Source organism: Nyctereutes procyonoides, unplaced genomic scaffold, assembly GCF_905146905.1.
Source record: "Nyctereutes procyonoides isolate TBG_1078 unplaced genomic scaffold, NYPRO_anot_genome, whole genome shotgun sequence".
Lineage (NCBI taxonomy): Eukaryota > Metazoa > Chordata > Mammalia > Carnivora > Canidae > Nyctereutes > Nyctereutes procyonoides.
This window is the reverse complement of record NW_026575043.1, coordinates 54,352,129-54,372,538: the sequence shown is the minus strand read 5'-3', so window position 1 is coordinate 54,372,538 and position 20,410 is coordinate 54,352,129. Positions and strand designations below refer to the sequence as shown.

The 20,410-nt window shown below is 51.6% G+C and overlaps 1 protein-coding gene across 9 annotated transcripts in view; it reads right to left on the bottom strand.

The window, feature by feature from the left end:
• Positions 1–395: 395 nt before the first annotated feature.
• HECTD4 (HECT domain E3 ubiquitin protein ligase 4) overlaps positions 396–20,410 on the bottom strand; it is a 189,096-nt gene continuing 169,081 nt past the window's right edge. For 8 of the 9 annotated variants that reach the window (XM_055322034.1, XM_055322035.1, XM_055322040.1 and 5 more), the window contains 15 exons: positions 19,918–20,125; positions 17,733–17,956; positions 17,490–17,641; positions 15,502–15,608; positions 14,881–15,004; positions 12,807–12,997; positions 10,901–11,047; positions 9,975–10,094; positions 9,148–9,303; positions 7,525–7,628; positions 7,097–7,318; positions 5,166–5,332; positions 4,606–4,801; positions 3,869–4,091; positions 396–3,246 (listed from right to left, as the gene is read on the bottom strand). In XM_055322034.1, the coding sequence (XP_055178009.1) occupies positions 3,110–3,246; positions 3,869–4,091; positions 4,606–4,801; positions 5,166–5,332; positions 7,097–7,318; positions 7,525–7,628; positions 9,148–9,303; positions 9,975–10,094; positions 10,901–11,047; positions 12,807–12,997; positions 14,881–15,004; positions 15,502–15,608; positions 17,490–17,641; positions 17,733–17,956; positions 19,918–20,125 (2,478 nt within the window). In that variant the 3' untranslated portion in view covers positions 396–3,109. The remainder of the gene's footprint in view (positions 3,247–3,868; positions 4,092–4,605; positions 4,802–5,165; positions 5,333–7,096; positions 7,319–7,524; positions 7,629–9,147; positions 9,304–9,974; positions 10,095–10,900; positions 11,048–12,806; positions 12,998–14,880; positions 15,005–15,501; positions 15,609–17,489; positions 17,642–17,732; positions 17,957–19,917; positions 20,126–20,410) is intronic. The other variant, XM_055322036.1, reaches the window with a different exon arrangement.

Here is a 20,410-nt window from a genome sequence, read left to right as displayed (position 1 = left end):
TGTCTTTCTAGCCCTTTTTGGTGGTGGCTGTATAGATTTTGTTGTGATTTTATTATGCATTTCCCTGATGACCAATGAGGATGGATGCCATCTATTATTGGATAATGTAGTTTTGAATATACTTGCTTTTTTTAAAGAAGGAACTCTTTTTAAAAAAAGATGGCCTCAGCCATTCTGGAGAGGAGAATCATTGCTGTGCTCAGCAAGGTGTCTCCAGTTGAGGCACCTCACTCCCCAGTTTCTCTTGTCCCACAGACGTCTTCTCTTAGCCGTGAGTGGTTGTTTTTGCTGTTTCTAGCACCCTGAGGCAACAGACAGAAGGAAAAGTTGCTTGTTCCTCATCCAAGAGGACTCTTGCTCTTCCTATAATAAAGACATAGGTGGGACACTTCCACTAAAAGTTAGCATTTATTAAGTACAAGTAAGGTACGGTCAAAGGAAGAAGAATTAAGTGGGTCTGTGTGAGGATTCCCATGGAGCAGGAGGAGGTGATAAGCAGGTCAAGGAGACTGGATTTTCCTGAATGCAGACCACAGGGTTCCCTTTGGGGGTGGCAAGGGACAGTTGTGCAAGAGGACAGAACCATGGATCTTAGGAAAGCAGCACGAAGTCTTTTTATCGTCTCTGCATTTCCCATACAGTAGATAGTAGATAAATTCACTGCCAGCTCCCAAGGGAGGATATGTGGTCTAAGAATGGCCTAGACTCTTCCAATGCAATGATCCACTTGAGGAAAATCCTCACACTGGCATAAGAGGCTATACAGGAGCTCCACTATGAGCAGAGGACAGAACATGCAGTTAGGTTTAGCTCCAACTTTGGTTTCCATCCCTTCAATCACACTTCCTATCTGAAAACCAGCCTCAAAGAGTCAAATGGGAGGAAGGGGTAGTTTGTAAGCATGATGGAGTAAGAATCACATCAAGTGCGGAGGCTAAATTCCCAAACACTGGCCAGCACTTCAGTAGCACAGCCATCTAAGCCTGTCAGCCTCTGAGTCTTTTCAGTGAGTAGATGATCACACAACTCTTCAGGTAGATCAAAATTAGATGAAGGTTATTTATTGGTGCGACTTTTTTCCTGTAGTGAGCTTCCTTTACACAGCAATGGTGTAAATAGCATCAAACTGAATGAAAACTTTGTTAAATGCAACCATAAATAATTATAATAAATATACATCAAATAACTTTACAGCACACTTTTTCTTTTTTTTTTTTTCTTTCTTTTTTTTTTTTTTAGGGCCAAGGTTTGAATCGGTCTGGACCTCTCAATGTGCTCTCTGGGAGAAGCAGTCATGTTAGCAGCAGCATCTCACTCACAGCTGTCACCAAGTGATGGGCCAAAAGAAGCTTCCCAAACCCCCTTTGGGGAGGTAGCTGACAATTCTGAGTCCATTCAAGGGATGGGAAGGATTGGAAGGGACCAAGAATGTAAAAATACAGAGAGGAAGAACCACGTCTTCTAATCCAGAGGCTCTTTCGTTATGCAGAAATAAGAGGATCCTTGTCAGGACTACATCCTGGTGTGACCCCCACTCAATGGGGCTCTCACCGCTAGGAGGCAGCAGCCAACCCTCTTCCTTTCAAGCAGGGAAACTGCTTGCAGGCGCTCACCTCCATACCGGACTGCTCCTGCATCAAATGTAACCAATGCAGCCAGAAGGATTAATCCGGTTTTAGCTTTTCCTTAGGTTGGGGAATCACTTCTATTAATGGTCCTTGATGCATTTCCTAAGAATAAGAGGGAGGAGATGGATCCTAATGGCTCTAACTCTAAAATCCATACATCTTTCTGACAGGCCAGGGCCACAGCAGAGAAAGAAGCACAGCTTTCTCTCCCCAGCATTCACACTCCAGAGCCTTCTAGTCAGCACGCACTCCAAACTTTCAGTATTCACAATATTATACAATAAATACAGTGATGCAATTCCATGAGAACTGGCAGGGCCCGAAATGACAGTGTCCAACAAGATGGCATATGCTGCTTGTGAACAAAGTACCATCGGACAAAGACCTGTTTGGGGCACGAATGCAATGGGGGCAGTGGGTGAGCCTGGAGCAGCTCAGCCCTGGCACACACGCTCACACGGGGTGGCAAGGGGGTGTGGGGTGGGTCTGGCCCAAGGGGCAGAATGATCCCACAGTGGGCCTTGGAAGGTCTTAGTCACTGAAGTTTACCCTGAATTGAGCAGAGCACCTCAGTCAGCTCTTTTTAAAATGGGGTGAGGCCCGTTCACAAACACTATGGTGAGGGTGGGCTGCTTCTGAGTACAAAACGGGGGGTTTGGCTTGAATTATGTGCTTTCCTGTTCAGAATCTCAGAAAAAGGCCCCACTCGAGCACTGTCCCTCCTCCTTGCAGTGTCCCCCTCTGCTCCTGGAGCTAGACACGCCTGGCTATGCGCTAGGGTCAGGATGGACCTGTGGGCTTCTGAGAACACGCAGCAGAGAACTGTCAGACCAGAGGCCCAGAAGGGACAGCTGAGAGTTGTCTGGGGGGAGTAGGGATGGGGGAACCACCGGGGGCTTTTCCTCAGAAAAATACAGCCGATGAACCACATTCCAGAGCCAGAAGATTAACACGGGAAGCTTTCCCGGTGTAAGCCTCCCATGTCTGAGTAACTGACCCGGCCACCTTAAGATGCAAGGACGGCTGCAGGAGCTGCGTCCAGGGCAGGGCCACAGGCTTAGTTGTGAAGATGCTCTGCAGAGAACAGGATGCTGTGTGTGGCCATTGGCATCTCACCCCCCCCCCACTCCCTGCTGGGTGGAACTAACGGGGGGGGGGGGGGGGGGGGCCTTTCAGCATCAGAATCCAGTGGCCATGAAAGACAATGTCCAGGAAGATCAAATGAGACACAGGCTGCCTGGGAACTAAGCTATCCTACAAACATACCACAAACAGGTAGTAAAAGAACCAACCCATCACGAAACATACAAATACAAAAGGTTAAGTCTTCCAGGAAGCCCTGGAATGTGGACAGAAGTTCAGAAAAGCAAAATGTCGCCAACTCCTCACGTAGGGCCTGGAGAGACGTGCCCTCAGTGGCAGGCTTCCCAAGCCGGCGGAGTGGTGCCTCAGTGACGGATTCACTCTGGGGCTCCCTTCCCTCAGCCACTTAGGGGGTCTTCACGGTAGTGAATGGCACAACGAAGTTTCTCCAGCATGATTTCCAGAGAGGAGTACTGGGGAAGTTTGATCATGAACATGCAGGTCTCCACTCGGATGTAGCGAGAGTCTGGGGAACCTGCAAAAAACCCCGCCAGGCCAGTATTAGGAGGCCAGGGTTACGATCCCAGAGAGGCCTTCTCTGGGCAGCTCTGAACTAACCCCAAGGCCCAGAAGGAGAGGCAAGGTGGGGGCAAAAGATTTCCGAGGAGAGAATGGCAGACACAACCATGGTACAGCACAGGCACCACACTGCTGACTTGTGAGGGACTCTGGTTGTACATAGGTTTGTTTGGCCAGCAGAAGGCTTTATTTTATTTTTCCTACATTTAAAAATTGGAGGGATGCCTGGGTGGCTCAGCGACTGAGCATCTGCCTTCATCTCGGGGTGGGATCTCTGGATCCGGGATCGAGTCCCACATCAAGCTCCTTGTAGGGAGCCTGCTTCTCCCTCTGCCTGTGTCTGCCACGCTCTCTCTGTCTCTCTCATTAATAAATAAATAAAATCTTTTTTTAAAAGTTGGAAAATTTAAAAAGCTAAAAATCCAGAAATGTTTTAAGTATCAGAATATGTCAACCTTAGGCCTGTACTGCCTCTTGGCCAAGGTTAGGTTTGAGAGGCACATGGCACCTGCCCCCCACCCTTCCTCCCATAGGGCCTGTGTGTCCCCACTTGGAACATGCTGAGGTGAGGCCAGTACCTGCTGTGCCATCTGGGGGGGCAATCTTCATGGGGTAGGGGGGCACGTGGGCTGTGTCAGGGCCCCCATCTTTGCAGGGGCAGGTGAATGGGATGCGCTCCTGGTTGCAGGCAAACTTGATAAACTTGCACAGCTCCTCCTGGGCAAACGTCTCTAGCGCCCCCCAGAAGAACTCAATGTGCTGATCCGTCTCCATCAGCCCCACTTGGTACATGGTGTGGGCCTGAGGAAGAAAGGCCCCCCAAGATGTGAGCAGACCCAGGACCTCCCTAGGCCAAGCCACCTGTTTGGGTGACTGCAGCCTGCACATCAGTGCGGCAGGGAGGCTCGACCAAGGTTACCCCTGGACACGGGGGGGGGGGGGGCGGCAGGTCCTGTCACTGTTCCCCCTGGATGGGAAGTCACTGGGGCAAGGTCTTGCAGCTGGAAAGAAGGAACCCTGGGAGGCCAGGGTCCAGCCCAAGAGAAGCTGGTTGGGGCATGGATGGGGCTCTGCAAGAATGGCCTCCACCTTGGCATGTGGCTGAAGACATGGGCCTGGAGGCCAGTGATCTGGGTGTGAAGCTGACCCTGCCACATGCTCCAAAGTGACTTCTGCTAAGCTTTGGCTTACTCAACTGTGGGGGGGGGGGGCATGGCTCCCCCACACATGGGGACAGAGCACCTGGCACACAGAGAGTACCCGGGCAGGTCCCTGCTGCCAAAGCCTGACTCCCCGGCCCACCCAGGCTGCTGACCTTGAGGAACTCAAGATTGATATAAGGGAGGCCGCAGGTACGCAGCTCCATCTCCAGCGGGCTGAGTGTTGTGAGCAGCTGCAGGGGGATGATGGCGCCCAGGCCTGCTCTCACGGCCGTCACACACTCAGCGTTCTGTAGCTCCCGCAGCCGTAGGCTCCGGATGGCTGCTGCATAGATGTCCTTGTTCTCCCACCTGCAGGTGTGGGGGGAGGGGGGCAGTGAGGGAGGGGACCTGGTGAGGGAGAGTGCCAGGGTGGCCCCTGGGTCTCAGGGCCATACCCACTGTCCCAGACACTGGATGTCCTGGTTCTGAGAACCCCGTGAACTCCTCTCCTGCCTCTGGGTGTCACCCACCTCACAGCTGTAATTTTCTTAATACAAAGTCCTTTTGTTGAACACATTCCACCCTTGCTGGCACCCCAAATCCTGCTTCACATTCCTCTAACTGGTGACATCCATCTGTCACCCGCCCCAGCCCAGGCTGCCACAGTCCAGGTGCTGCTGGGACATCCCTTCAGCCAGACTGGTCTGTCCCCATTGTGTGCACACACACTCACGCCACAGGGATGTGCCGGCCACGGCTGCACAGCTCCACCTCCTCGCCCGTCATGGTCAGGTAGGTAAACCTGCAGCATGGCTTGTTGGGGCCCTCAGGGCTCTCGGTGGCCAGGTGCTGAGAGGCAATCTCGGCACACAGGGCCTCTAGCTCAGTCTCGTCGTTGATCTGGAGGGCAGAGGAAGACTGAGGCTAACGGCCTGGCCCACTCCCAAGGACCCCTGGAAGATGGAACTCCAGTCTCCAGTTGGGTAAACCCCAGGCACTGTTTGGACAGGGACTACCCTCGGTCATTATGAAGGTGCACATGGCACAGGCCTGCCCAATCAGAGTTGCCATGAATTCAGGGTTGGGTATGTGGCCGAGGCCTGGCTAATGAGACCCAAATTGCACGGGTTTTTTCTGTTACCATTTGGAAGCAGCAGCCTTCTTTCACTGGTGTGGATGTGACTGTAAGATGGTACATCTTGTACTATTGGGGGCCATATTGAAACTAATTACTGATAATGCCATTCAGCCTTGCCTGAAGCCAAATCTATCCATATTTAGTTTTAAAAGCAAATCATTTTAAAAACCAAAATCAGGGTCCAAAAGACATTGATGTGCATGCTGGGCTACCGAGAAGATGGTTGGATCTGGCCCAGAGGAGAGTAGACCTGTGAAGGCTACAGGCACAAATGCCCAAAATTCAGAGTATTTCTTCTTGGTTCGTGTGCCTCAATCCTGATACAGTTTGCACCCAGCACCCTCTGAGGCTCTGCCCAACCCCTTCAGAAAGGCCTTGGCTGGACTTCCTGGATGCTGTCTCAGATCCCCTGTGTGCCCCAGGCCCTTGCTGCTACCCACAGCACTGGGAGGACTTCTCAAAGCAGTGCCTGGCAGAGACTCATATCCCCAGCCCATGGGGGCCATACTGCTTTGACTTTAGACAACTCACTGTCATCCCCATTTCTGCTGAGAAGCCAACCATTGATCCAAAAGCCTGGCTTTGGTGCTCCCTCGTGCTGGCTGCTCTCAAGTGGTAGCTGAGGGGAGGACAGCAGAGCACCTGGCAAAAAGGCCTCCTTCGGCTGAGGCTCTGTTGAGAGCAGGCTACAGCCAGGCCTCAGACACAGTCTCCTCCCCCATGAACACAGGCAGTTGGCCTCCAAGGGGAGGGCTGGGGCAGAGGTGCCCCCACACCCTGTCTCTAACTTGAGGAGGCTTTTTAGCTGGACAGGCCTAGATTCCACTGCTGGCTCTGTTCCCAGCCAGCTCTCTCTGAGCCTCCCTCCCTTCTGGCCTCATCATGAGGACATGTACACACAGCCCTCCGTTACAGGCCTCACATACCAGGTGAGAGCCCAAAGCCTGACCCACGGCAGGCCCCCATGACTGTGGACCAGCTGGCAGGCGGAGCACTGAGCACACAGCCCCTCGGGGGCTGGTCTGTGTGTGCAGACAGCTGTGCTCTCGCTATCTCTGTGTATCTCAAGCACAAGAAGGAGGAGGGCCATGTTCCCAACCCCTTCCCCAGCCAATCTCAGGTGACCCCCAAGAGCCAATCTGGGCTCTGAGGCCCTGAAACCAAGTTCTTAAAAGCGAAAGCGGGTCTGCCAGTAGTAGTTCCCCTCCCAGACCTCCGCTCAGTCAGCTGCTGGGAACCCTTCACCCCTGTGTCTTTGGAAGGCCTGTCATGGCATGTCAGTCACTCCTACTCCACCGCTATCAAACAGGAAAAGAAGCCAGAGGGGCTTCTGTCCGTATGACATAAGCTGGCAGAGATGGCTCAGGCTCCTTTCTGTTCTTTGAGAGATCCCCATCGGTCTTCAGGCAGAAGGCTGGGCTCCCGCGGCACAGAGGACCAGGGGACAGCGGGCTGCAGAGGCAGTGGTGAGCCCGGGGGACACTGCTCTGGAGCTCTGCTGTCCCCAGGATGTACTATGCACTTACACTCTCAAATTTCTTGACGTAATTGTAGGTGAGTATGTCTGCTTCCTGCAGGTCTTGCTCAGGGTCCAGGGGCTCCCCCACCAAGGTCTTCCAGAAGGAGGGCAGGAGGTCCAGGGGAAGAGGGACATCTGCTCGAATTGCAATCCCCAGCAACTGGCCCAGGAAGTGCAGCAGCTGCTCCTCCCCATAGGTGATGGGGCTAGGGGTCAGGATGTACTTGCCCTGTGAATGGAAGCAGAGGCAAGGTGACTGACCAGAGCTCCCGCCCGGGAACAGGAGTCTGCAATAGGCAGCAGGAAAGCACCGCCAGCTCACGCCCCTGAGCCAGAGCCCTCTCGCTGGTGCAGTGAGAGAACACAGGGCCTATGGCAACAAACACCCAACCCGGGGCCACTACCCCACAGCTGCCCGGGCCTCGGGCAGCTTACCTTGTTCTTGTTGACAGCGGAGCTGGGGCACAGCAGCAGAAGCGACAGCGAGGAGCTCTGCAGCTCTTTACACACCTGCCACAGGAAGTGCCTGAAAGAGCCACCTGTGGGACAGAGGGGGTCCCTCAGCATCGAGACCCTCGCAGCCCAGCCTGCCCGCAGGCCCCATCCCCAGCTGGACCTGGATGCAGCGGTACCAGAGGGGACAGAAAATTTGCCCGAGGGCAGAGAGACCTTGGGTCAAGTCCTATGGTGCCACTTACTAGCTGGGTGGCCCCGGAAATCACTTCCTGGTGACCCAATCCATCAAACAGGAACAGTAACTGGACCCACATCCTGGGCTGGCTTCAAGGATTCAAGGAGATGAGATGCAGACCCTCATGGGGGCCGCCTCCTGCAGCCAGAAGCTCACACTGATTTGCGGGCTTGTCTGACCCACATCTGTCACTATAGGTTGTACCAAGGGCCACCCATTTTACTCAGCCCTGCACCCCGCCCCCCCCGCCACCCCAGTGCTCAGGATCTGCTCAGAGAGCATCTAAGTGTCTAAATGCCAGGCTGATGCAGGGATGCCTGCAGAGGGCAACGGGCGGCTGTGGTCCTCAGTGATTCTAACTCCACACGTGCCTTTGGCTTTCTGGCCAACTCCTCTCTGTGGCTGGGTCTTCTCTCTCTGTACCTGCCCCGTCAGTGCCCTAGGGGCGGAAGCTCTGAGGATAGTTGCGTGGACACAACTGCTTGGTCTGAGCCAGGCAGAGGACCTGCTCAGGGACAAATGTCCTCACTCAGCTTCGGTGGAGAAGCAGATTTCTGCCTGCTGAAGTCGCCAAGGGCTGGGCCGTGGAATCAGACAGACCTGGGTTTGTGCCCCAGCCACCTGCCTGACCTTGGGGAAGCTACCTGCTGGCGTGCCAGTTTCCCTATCAGTCAAGTCTCCTGTGCAGTCTTGGTGCTCCGAGGAAGGGCAGGTGTTGAGGGTGGGCCTGACATACTCTCTGTACTCAGTGGGTAAGAGCACTCTGAGAGGACTGGAGGCCCTGCCAGTACGGGATGCAAGGATGTGAATGGGGATGGGAGATGGAGTTGCCCCAACGGCCATCGTTCCCGCTGCGTCTGGCTGAAGAACTGGGTCTCTTCTCTCATCCAGAGTGGGAAGTATTTCCTGAATGTCTGGGGCTCACTAAGCATGGCTTAAAGGGTTACCAGGGAGCATTTTCTGATGTTATCCCTCATCACCACACGGGGAAACGACAGAAGGGCTCCCCCAGCACGCTGTCTCTCACGGGACACACAAGAACCCAGCTGAACCTTGAGCTTAGGGGATAAGGCTAACCTGCACTGATGGCATCTCTATGGTTGCCTCTCAGCAATGATCAGAGGTGCAGTCCCTGAGCCCAGGTGATGCTGGGCTGAATTCCCTGGCAAGCACTGGTTCCCGCCCAGGCCGGGGCAAGTCCCTGGGGGCTGGGGCTGGAGGGCCTGGACAGGCTGGTGGCTCTGGGGCCAGTCCTGGCTTCTGTGCCGCAGACTAAAAATAACCCCAGGTATGTTCACTCTCAAGAAAAAGCCCCCCTCCCCCTGCCCCTAACTGGCTGCAAGGAGCTGGGTAGGGGCTACACTCACTGGTGCCGTGGACCTCCTCCCCAGTAAAGCGGATGTTGAAGGCATAGGTGGGGTCGCCACCACTAGCCAGCTTCACGCAAAGCTGAGATGACGACACCGAGGCCAGCTGCCGGGCAGCCTGGCAGAAGTACGAGTTTTCCGAAGCTCTGATCTCCCCTGCAAAGAGACAGGAACCAGGGAAACCCTTCCAGCACTGTCATCTGCTCTAACACCCAGGACAGATGCTCCCCAGGCCTGTGCCTACTTCTTGGCCCTTTCCCTGCCCCTGCTCTAGCCACCCTGCCTTCTCTCTGTTCCTGGAGTATCTTCTATGCCTCAGGCACGCGGCTCCCAGCCTCCTCTCTATCCCTAGGGGAGCACCCCCCACCCAGGTCCATGCTCTTCTCTCACTTCCTCCTGTATGTGCCCTCCATGCTGTGTGTGTGTTCACATGCCATGGCCACCTCATGAGCCACTGCCCCCTCTCATTTGATGCCGGGACCCCAGCTCTAGCATGGTCAACCAGAACAAATCTCCACATCCCACCCGCCCCCCCACCATTAGCTGTGGCCTTGTGCCAGCTCTCCAGTGAGCCGTGCAGGAGAGGTGAAGCTCCAGGATATGCAGAGCTCCTTCTGCCTCCCTTCTTCCTCTTGTGCCCAGGATGCAGGCTCACCAGGGGACCCTGAAGGTGGGAGCCACGTGCTGGGACACTCGAGGAGGAGGACAGAAGCAGCCAGATGAATGTCTGGACTCCCTTCTACAGGCCTCTTTCATGTGCAACAAATCAACTGCATGTTTTGTTCAACCATGGCCACTCTGCATTTTCTTGCTCTGCATAATCTTACCTCCCACGATTTCCAGTGGGTCCAGAGTGATCTCGGGGGCCGCATGGTCAGCCGTCCTCTGCACTGTGGCATTCAGGACCCGATTCATGACGGTCACCTTCGTGTCGTAAAAGATCAGCCCTGAAGGGAGTAATGTGGGCCAGAGGCTCAGATGCGGCTGCCTGCCTGCCTGCCTTCCCTGTCGTGCCCAAGGCCTGGCGGAGGACATGCTGTTTCTCTGGGCTGACTGGGGTCTCCTGGGATGCCCATCAGGTCCCTGACTTTCTGGGGACACTTTGTCAGTACTGGCCCAAATGGTAGCACATAAGCCCCAGACTGTCACGCCCAGGAAGCACCTTGCTGGCAGAAATACATAAAGTACAAGGAGGCTTGCTGTAGCATTTTCTGAAGTGGTGAAAAATAAAACCCCAGAAGATGAAGGTGCAGAACATAACACAGGCTAGGATACCATCCACTTTTGATTTTTAGAAGTATCATGTGTGTCTATTTGTATGTAAACAGGAAAATCTGAAAGGACAGGTACTCAGCTATTGATGATGATCATCTCTGGGATGCAGGGGGCAGACAGTGAATCAGCCACTGCTTTTTTTTTTTTTTTTTAAGTAGGCTCCAATGTGGGGCTTGAACTCATGGCCCTACGATCAAGACCTAAACTGAGATTAAGAGCTGGACACTTAACCAACCAATTTAAGTCAGCTCTACACCCAATGTGGGGCTTGAACTCACGACCCCAAGATAGTCACATGCTCTTCTTACAGAGCCAGCCAGGCGCCCCTGCAGACTTTAGTAAATTTAATTTTTCAGAGATTAACTGAAGTCACCACTCCGGGCTCTGTTAATCCGGACACATGTATGTTACGTGTAGGGAGAGGGTCCTCCCAGGCTGGTAACTGTGGGGTGTGGTGCTGGCGGGCGCAGGTGCTGACCTTTGGCCTCCTTCAGCAGGGCTGCGATGCTGTGGGCATACATGGGTGTCTGGCGCAGCTCCACCAGGGGCAGGAAGAAGGTCTCCAGCGTGGTGTTCAGGGACTGGAGCAGGGCGAAGCGCAGGCGCAGGCTCTCGATGGGCACATCTGCAGAGCATGAGGGGCAGTCAGGCTGAGACTCTTGGATTGTGAAAAAACTCAGGTCACCCCTGTCACTGGAGGTAGGGGTGGGCAGGAGGATCCTGCAGGGGATTTTATCCTTCGACCCACAGATGCTGTGAGTGACTCCCAATCTGTCTGAGCCTGTGCCAAGCAGAAACAAAGGGTGAGGCCCAGGCTGGCCATGCAGGAGGCCTTCAGCTCTCAGGGATTCCAACGGCCCCCTGAGCCTATCTTTAGGCTTATGCCAGGGCTGCATCCTATGCTATTTTTAACTATCAATTTTGAAATAATTAGACTTCTAGTTACTTGCAAACATAGTACACAGTCCTGTGCATCTTTCTTTCATCAGCTTCCCCTAAGGCAACATCATAGGTCAAGACCAGGACATTGAGACACAGGAACACTGTCTTGTTTTGCCTCACATTTGTCTACCCTCCAGCTGTGAGAGACAGACATTGGAACAATTTCTTGCCCATGTCTACCTTCCAAGTATCTGGAAGAGAGCAAAGGGCCAGGACTTGTGGCCAAGCAAGGGTGAACAGACTCAAAAGCTGCCCGTGGTAAGCGTGCACAGGCACAGAAACTGGTCCGGGGATCATGGTCAACATGTTGTAACAAGGGTCACCTTCCAGGGATGGATTTATGGAGAATATTTGTTTTTGGGTGTGCACGTGTGTGTGCAGGCGCATTCCTAGCTTTTTTTTTTTAAGATTTTATTTATTCATGAGAGACAGAGAGAGAGAGAGAGAGAGAGAGAGAGGCAGAAACACAGGCAGAGGGAGAAGCAGGCTCCATGCAGGGAGCCTGATGTGGGACTCGATCCTGGGTCTCCAGGACCAGGCCCTAGGCTGAAGGCAGGCGCTAAACCGCTGAGCCACCCGGACTGCCCAACATTCCTAGCCTTTATTTTATTATTTTTAATAATAAATTTATTTTTTATTGGTGTTCAATTTGCCAACATACAGAATAACAACCAGTGCTCATCCCGTCAAGTGCCCCCCTCAGTGCCCGCCATCCAGTCACCCCCACCCCCCGCCCTCCTCCCCTTCCACCACCCCTAGTTCTAGTTCGTTTCATTCCTAGCTTTTAAAAGACATGCTGCTCTCTAGAGATCAAGGATAATGCCTCTAAGGCATGCTGCCGGCTCTGGTCCCTGCTCCCTCCCAACATCAGCCTGGCACTGGTGGTGGCTTCTAGGCAGGGGCCCGGGTGTGACAGCCTCCCAGCTGGCTGCATGCCTGTCTGCCACTTGCTTACAGGAACACGGAGAAGGCCTCACTCATTTAATTTAGTTGCAACGACAGCTTTGTGTCTTTCTCCCTCTTCTTTGCCCATATGGCTCATAGCAGGTGATCCTAAGGACTCAATCGATGGCCACGAAAAGCACATCTAGTCTTTCTTTCTTTTTTTTTTTAAAGATAGATATATTTATTTATTTATTTATTTATTTATTTATTTATTTATTTATTTATTTATTTATTTATTTATTTATTAATGATAGACATAGAGAGAGAGAGAGGCAGAGACACAGGCAAAGGAGAAGCAGGCTCCATGCCGGGAGCCCAACGTGGGACTCGATCCCGGGACTCCAGGATCGCGCCCTGGGCCAAAGGCAGGCGCCAAACCGCTGAGCCACCCAGGGATCCCACATCTAGTCTTTCTAAACCCCCTGGACTGTTGTAAGAGATGCCCCCAGGCAGCCTGGGGGCAGTCCCTGACAGCCACTTCCCCAGGACCCACATACTCAAGAGACAGGCCACTCTGGGGTCGGCGGCATCTGCAGGATCCAGATACACCTCATGGGGGTGGAGCCGTGCGGGCGTGATGGCAAGGTGGCGGCACAGCCGGTTGACATACTGCACGAGCGCCACGTCCATCTCCAGGGTCCATTTCCTTGATGCTTTGTGTGCATGTCGGACGTCGATGCAGGCACACCTGGGGCCAGGCAAGAAGGGCAAGGTGGGGCAGTGGCCACGTTCCAGCTCCCGACAGGTGTCTGGAACAGAGCCTCGCTTCATGGCAGGTTTCTTGGTGCTGGACCAAGGTGTTGACGGCCCCTGCGAAGGGAGGAGCTCCCCCACACCGCCCGGAGAAGCCAGCACAGCAGGCCTGAAGGGAGGAGTGGTGCCACCTCCCCGGGCTCTGGCCACATGCATCCTGCATGTGGCAGAGGGCAGACAGCTCAGGATGGGGCTCTAGAGTCCTTGGGCTGAAATCTAGGCTGCCTGGTGACCTGGGCCACCAAGGTGGCTGCTTTCAGAGCCCGGGTTTCCTCCCCTGGGAAATGGAGCTAGGGGGCAGCTTGGCCTTGTGTGTTGTCCCCAGAGGTGGCTGAAGGTGCCAGCCACTGGTCTCACTGAAGCCACGACCCTCAGCAGAGGTCTTATGTGAACCCACTTCTAAATACTGAAAAAATCCAGCCCCAGAAAATGTCAGGAGACACATTTACTGAAGCTTTACAAAATGACCATCCTGGGCACAGAATCATGGGAAATCTCTGTGTCCGTGATTTTTGGTGAGTGTGCCCCCAGAAAGGCAAGCAGGCTGGCTGGCGGGTGGATGGGTGCCTCCCACTCCAGAGCCCATGGCACCTCACTAGGCTACATGCCACACGGGGTGCCCCCTGGTAGGAGGGCCTATCTTGGGGCAGTGGCACAGCTTCTTGAGACAGGTCTCCTGGGTCCTTCCCAAGGAGGGCTGAGAGAGAGACAGCTTCCTCCAGAAGGGGATCTCCCCCTCTGCAGGAGGGTCCCCTCATAACCCCCTGCAAGCTGACTGACTACAAAAGATGCCACTGGCCCTTAGACCAGGTGTGGGGTAGGGAGGAGGCAGCAGGGTGCCAGGACGGGCCCCATGGGGCCCACAAACAAGCCCTCTAGCTATAACAATTGGGAATTCATTTGCAGGACAATCTGTGCCCTTCCGCACTTCAAATGCACTTTCTAATCCAAAACGGGATTCTACTACTCAAAAGACCCCAAAGTCATCTGTCTTACTGGCTTCTAAAATAAATCAGAAAACTGGTCCAGGGTCAGACTCTGAAAACGGATTTTAAAAGAGATGCTTCCTTTAAAAGTGATGTTCCTTCCCTGATGCCCGAAATGCATTCTTTGCTGTGCACCTGGGGGTGAGCACCTGAGTGAGGGCAGGGAGGTTTCTTCTAGTTTGTAAGTACCACGCCTGCCTGGAGAAAGGGGAAACCATGTTTGGCCCTGGGGACCTGGTGAGCAGCTGCCAGGCAGGGAGAGTGAGAATGGAGACTCAGAGACAAAGCAGGACTCTGAGGAACAAAGGGTCTTTGGAATGAGAAACTATCTCGTTAGGGGTTAGGGACTGAAGTGTGTCTGCCCATCCCCCCAATGTGTGAAGCCCTATTCCCGTGAAGCCCTAACCCCCAATGTGTGAGGAGATGGGGCCTTTAAAGAGCTAACTGAGGTAAAGGAGGCCCTCAGGGCAGGGCCCAGGCCCAGCAGGCGGCCGTCCTCCTCAGAGGTGGGCAGCAGTGGGGACGGGCTGCACACTGGCAAGGTCATGTGAGCACAGGGAGAAGGTGACTGTCCATAAGCCTCAGCAGAAACCAACCTTGTTGATGCCTTGACCTCCAGAACTGCGAGAAGATGAATTTGTTGTTTGGAACAGAGTTTGTTTCCAAGTGGGTTCTAAAACCCATTTTGACAGTTACAAAAAGTTAGAAACTCAGTAGGCCTTTAGAGCAGCAGATGAAATGGTGTCCAGCAGGGATTTTCTCGGGGATGCCTCTGGTGGCTGAAAACAATTTTTATGCAAGGTATCAACTGGGTAGAGGGGCAACTTCTTACCTCTCAAAGTGAAGGTCATAACCACAGGATAAAATTGCCCTCCAGACACTACGGATGTCTTGCTTGGCTCGGTCAATAACAAACTTGTGAAATCCTTCCAAGGTTAGATATTTCTCCTCAGGGACTGATGGAGAAATGTTGAGAGTTAGGAGTCTGGAAGAACCTCCCACAGCAGGGACCTCGCGGAATGCCCTGGTGGCATCTCTGAGGGGGCCCAATCCACCTGTGCCCCACCTCCTGGCCCTCCAGGGTCTGTCATTGGCCTCCACCCACCACCTGAGGCCAACCACAATCCCTGACCTCATGGGGTCAGCAAGTCACAGCCTGACTTCTCCAGCTCTGCTTGGGCTTTTATGAGGCTCAAGTTCTAATGCCCAGGTAAATGCCTCTGGAAGCAAATTTCTAAACAGATTTCCAGATCTTTACTTTCAATCGCTATCATCTATTCTTTGCCCTGGGAGCATGGTATCTTGGGAGCTAGTTTGACCTCCATAAATTCATGGTCAAAGATGGCATCGAGGACGTGCCTAATCCAAACCCCAAGGGAGCCCAGGCAAGTTGGCAGAAGCCAGGAGGCTGGTCCCAGGGGCCTGCCAGTCCAGGCCCAAGCTGCTCATTCACCTTCTTGTTTTTTGGTGGGTGACTTCTCTGGGTCCTTCTCATCTGGCTTGCTCTTTTCGGGGGACTTTGGCTTCACAGTTGGCTTCTTCTCACTTAAGGCAGTCCTGCTGCAGACCAGAGCATTGCAATCAGAATTCCTGTGTTCACACCTCATCCTGACAGAGGATGCACTGAGCCTCATACATGCATGAGTTCGGACTCCCGCAACTACAGTCCCCGGTTCCCAAAGGGCTTCTGTTCCTACCAAGAAGTTCCCTGAGCAAATCAGGAGGACAAATGGATGCTTTCACTGTGAGACATGCTTTTCATTCCTTCTACAACCTTTAGAGCTGTACTAAGAAGTAGTCACTAGCCAGACATAGCTACTTAAATTAAAAAAAAAAAAAATACAAACTCAGTTCCTTGATCACACTGGCCACATTTCAAGTGTTCAGTAGCCATATGTGACTACTGGTGACCGGATTCAATAGCAAACAGGGAAACTGCACAGATTTCCATCGTAGAAAATTTTATTGCACTGTACTGATTTATGAGCACAATTTATGTATGATTTATTAATAAAGACACTATTTTTCTGATCCTTCAAACAATTCCTATTGGAGATTCTCGCCAGGTAACATTTTGCTATCAAAGTTTCAATTTTGACTTCTTGAGTTATTTACCTAGGTCTACAGAAAATTCTATTAAATATGTATGCATATCCATACATGAAATATTATAGAGCTATTAAAAAAAAAAAAGGAGGGTCGCCTGGGTGGCTCAGTCTATTAAGTGTCTACCTTCAGCTCAGATCACTAACCTGGGGTCCTGGGATTAAGCCCCACATCAGGCTCCCTGCTTAGCAAGGAATCTCCTTCTCCCTCTCTCTCTGCCCCTACCCCCTACTCATGCTCTCACTCAAATAATTCCCCTCTCAAAAAGGAATGAGGAAGTTCTTTTTGTGCATATATGGAATCACCTCCCAGATTAGCAGTAAATGGAAACAGCAAGGTACAGGCCACCATGTGAGGTATGGGGACATCTGGGCATGTGCCCATTTCTTGTGTATACACAGAAGAGTTCTGGAAGGCTAGGGAAGTAACACTGGCAGTCTCATGGAGAGGGACAGGGAGCCTGGAGGATTAAGGGAAGAGGAGTAGCTTTTCGCTGCATATGCTTTTGAATTCTGTACTATTTTAGCCATTTAAAATTAATTAATTCTGGGACACCTGGGTGGCTCAGTGGTTGAGCATCTGCCTTTGACTCAGGGCGTGATCCCAGGGTCTGGGATCGAGTCTCACATCGGGCTCCTGTGGAGAGCCTGCTTCTCCCTCTGCCTCTTTCTCTCTCATGAATAGATAAGTAAAATCTTTAAAAAAAATAAATTTATTCTTTTGAGAGAGAGTGAGCTTCTTGGGGGGGAGCACAGTAGGGGAGAAGGATAATCTTCAGCAGGCTCTACGACTAGTGTGGAGCCTGACTCCAGGCTCAACCTCACTACTCTGAGGTCACAGCCTGAGCCGAAACAGAGTTGAATGCTTACCTGGCTGAGCCACTCCGGTGCCCCTTTAGCCATTTAAAATTTAAGAAAATAATATATATATGCATCAATAAAAGCTTAGGTACTTAAACTGTTAAAAGTGTTTGCTATGTGTGGGGTAGTTATATATTTTTTCAATATGCATTTTATAGTTTTTCTATAATAACTATGCATTATTTGTGTGGTTAAAAGTCGTCAGATTTTTTTTTAAACAATTCTGTACATTTGGGATGGTTTATTACTTCAGACTGGTCTGCTTTTGTCTGCCTGTGTGGTCCAGATTTTACTACACTTGTGGATAGAATGAAACACGCTTTTTCAGTTGATGAAGCTGGGGACAAAAATAACAGCTGCAAAGGAGAGCCAGGGTGTCCACTCCCCAGAGGTCCAGAGAGCCTGGCAGGAAGCCTTGGAGGAGGAGGCCCTAGGTCCCTGCCCAGCCCATCTTCTGAGTTCCTCAGATGCCCACCTGACACTGTTGAGCACAGTCTTGTCCTTGGCAGGTGGCTTGGTGATGGGCCGCTTGGTGCTCACCACTTTCACGGGGTGCTGCTCTTTCCCGCCTTTGCTGTACTTGCTCTTGTCGAACTTGGGTTTTGGCACGCCATATTTCCTCAGGATCTGCAGAGCACCAAAGGGAGATAGGGGTCCTCAGGATCACCTCAAGGCGTGCCCGAGGCCCAGCCTCAGCATGGTGGGGATGGGTGGCTACCTGGGTGAGCTGGTCCTCCAGCACCTTTTTGGGAGGCCGGACATTGGTGAAGAAGAGGTGGAGGAGGTTGCCTGGTGTCTGGGAGTTGATCTGCTCTTTGCTAAGATAAATGTCTGACACTTTGATGGGCTTTGCTGGTGTAAGGCTCAGCATCTGCTCTGAATGGGCACAGCTCTTAAATATCTCTGTGAGCACCTCTCTGGCACCGGGCACCAGCTTCTCACCTGTTACAAAACGGGGAGAGGACAAAACAATTCTGCCATGAACATGCCACATCATGATAAGCCCTGCAGATCTCTGTTTCTCATATACAACTCCGTTTTGAATGTAGGTAACAGACGTTGAGTGGTGATGACAAGCTACCCACTGAAACCTGGTTTCCTCTTTCTGGGCACACACTGCAGCTGCTGTTGGGTGTGGTCCTGTGATGTGGGACGTGAGCCACTCCCAGTCTGCTCTCTTCTGCACTGACCCCCTCCACTGGCTGCCTAGAAATGACACCCCCCTGGGATGGCAGACCTCGGCACTCCCCCTGGGTTCTTCCATGTGCAAGAAACACACTTCCACTGCATTTGAGCCACTGTACTCTTAGGGCTACTTATTATAGCAGTTTAATCTACCTTAACACATTTGTGATGGGCTGTTCCAAAGGAACAGAAGGATACAGAGCCTGAAAGTATTGTTGGTGCAAAGCACAAGTCGTCAAGCAAGTTTCCTATTAGAGAGTATGGTTCAAAAATGGCACAATGAGCAGGTGGCAAAAGAAAGTTCTCACATATAAGAAAACTGTCCACGAGCACGAGAGAAAAATTTTTTTTTGTTCCCAAACAAGTGCTCCAGAGGGTGGGCCTCAGGAATCCATCAGAACCCCATCTGATGCTTTTCGTGGCCAAAGGCCCAGATACAGGGCTAAAATGCCTTGCTCATCACTCCCTTCTCCTTCCTGCCCTGCCCACAGGGTCTCACGGGCCCCAGGCTGAGGAGGGAGTGGACTCAGCAGGACCCTAATTTAAGAGTCTCTAGCAAAATGTGTGTGGCACCAACATGGCAAAATGACCAAGTAGAAGGTCTGACTAGAATTGGACCAGGAACTAGATCTAAATTCAGATTCAATGTACAAAAATACATTAGTTTTTTTGGCTGGCAGAGCATTAGTTATGGCAGAAAAAGGCCTCAGACCTTATGGCAGTCATCTCCACGTGGGCTGCAGAGAGCTGAGGGGCCAAATGCATAGTAATACGAGGCTGGTGCTAAGACTGGGATGAGGAGACCCAGGTGTCCCCCACAGGTGCAAGATTCCCCAAAAATGCAGTGATCAAGATCCATATTTCAAAATGAATCAGAAAAAGAAATCAAAATTAATATATCAACAGTACTGTGCCAGGCCATATTAGAGCCTGATGTGAAAGGAATAATCAGTAATACCGATTCCATCTTTATTTAAAATTTTACTATTTAAAATAGTAAAGTCTGTTCATTTGTGGGTATTTTGTCTTGATTTTAACTTCTATAAATATTCAGTTAAAGTATTATTTTATCGGGACAGCTGGGTGGCTCAGTGGTTGAGTGTCTGCCTTTGGCTCAAGGTGTGATCCCAGGATCCTGGGATCAAGTCCCACATCAGGCTCCATGCAGGGAACCTGCTTCTCCCTCTGATTATGTCTCTGCCTTTCTCTGTCTCTCATGAATAAAACCTTTAAAAATAAATAAGTAAAACAAAATACTATTTATCTAGGGATGCCCACTTAAAAATTTTTTTTCATTTAAATTCGATTTTGTTAATATAGAGTGTATTTGTATTATCAGTTTCAGGGGCAGAATTTGCTGATTCATCAATTTCATTTACAAGACCACTTCTGAGCCCGAGGCAGGCTGTGGCACATCGTTCCTGGCGCTCTCTCAGCAGGCTGGAGCACAGCAGGCTAGAGGCAAGGGTGCCCTCATGGTCCTCAGAGCCCTGCCAGCTTCCATGAGCCAAACAGAAAACATCTGTCCCATCTCCCGAGAGCCCCCCAGCATCTTCTCAATTCGGGTGGCTGCCAAAATTCCTTTCTCAGGTAGGATATTAAAAAAGTAGTAGATATTGGGTACAGAGAGAGCAGAGGACTTAGGCTCATTTTTTCCTATAAATTTAAAACTGCTCCCAAAAAAGTCTGTTAATTAAAAAAAAAATTCCATAACCCACCTTTAATTGACTTATCATTGAAGTAATCCTCTAACCCTGGGCTCCCCTGAGTATCAAACAGGCTCTGATTTACTACAGACACAGTGAGAATCTCTTCTGTTGACATCTCCATCAATTCATCTTCACCATCCAAACTTGACAAACCAATCAAGTCATTATTGTTAAATAAACTTGCTCGAATTTTCTCAATTTTGGCTCGGGATCTTATCTGTGTGAACAGAGAGAAGGGTCAGGATTGGAGTAATGACCTTGCTTGCCTTCCCACCTTTCCCTGAAATCCTCTCCTGGTCTCAGTGCTGTGAGTGCTGACTCACACGAGCTGGCCTCACTGGGAATGTCTCTGCTTCACATCAACTGCAGTAACCTGGAGGGGGACATCTCAGCCAGAAATCTCTGTTGCTAAACCCCAATCAGGTCTGCAGCTTTACTTTCATGCCCAAGGAGCTAAAGTCCACACTCAGCTCTGAGAAAGCCCCCAGGAAGAAAGTGCATA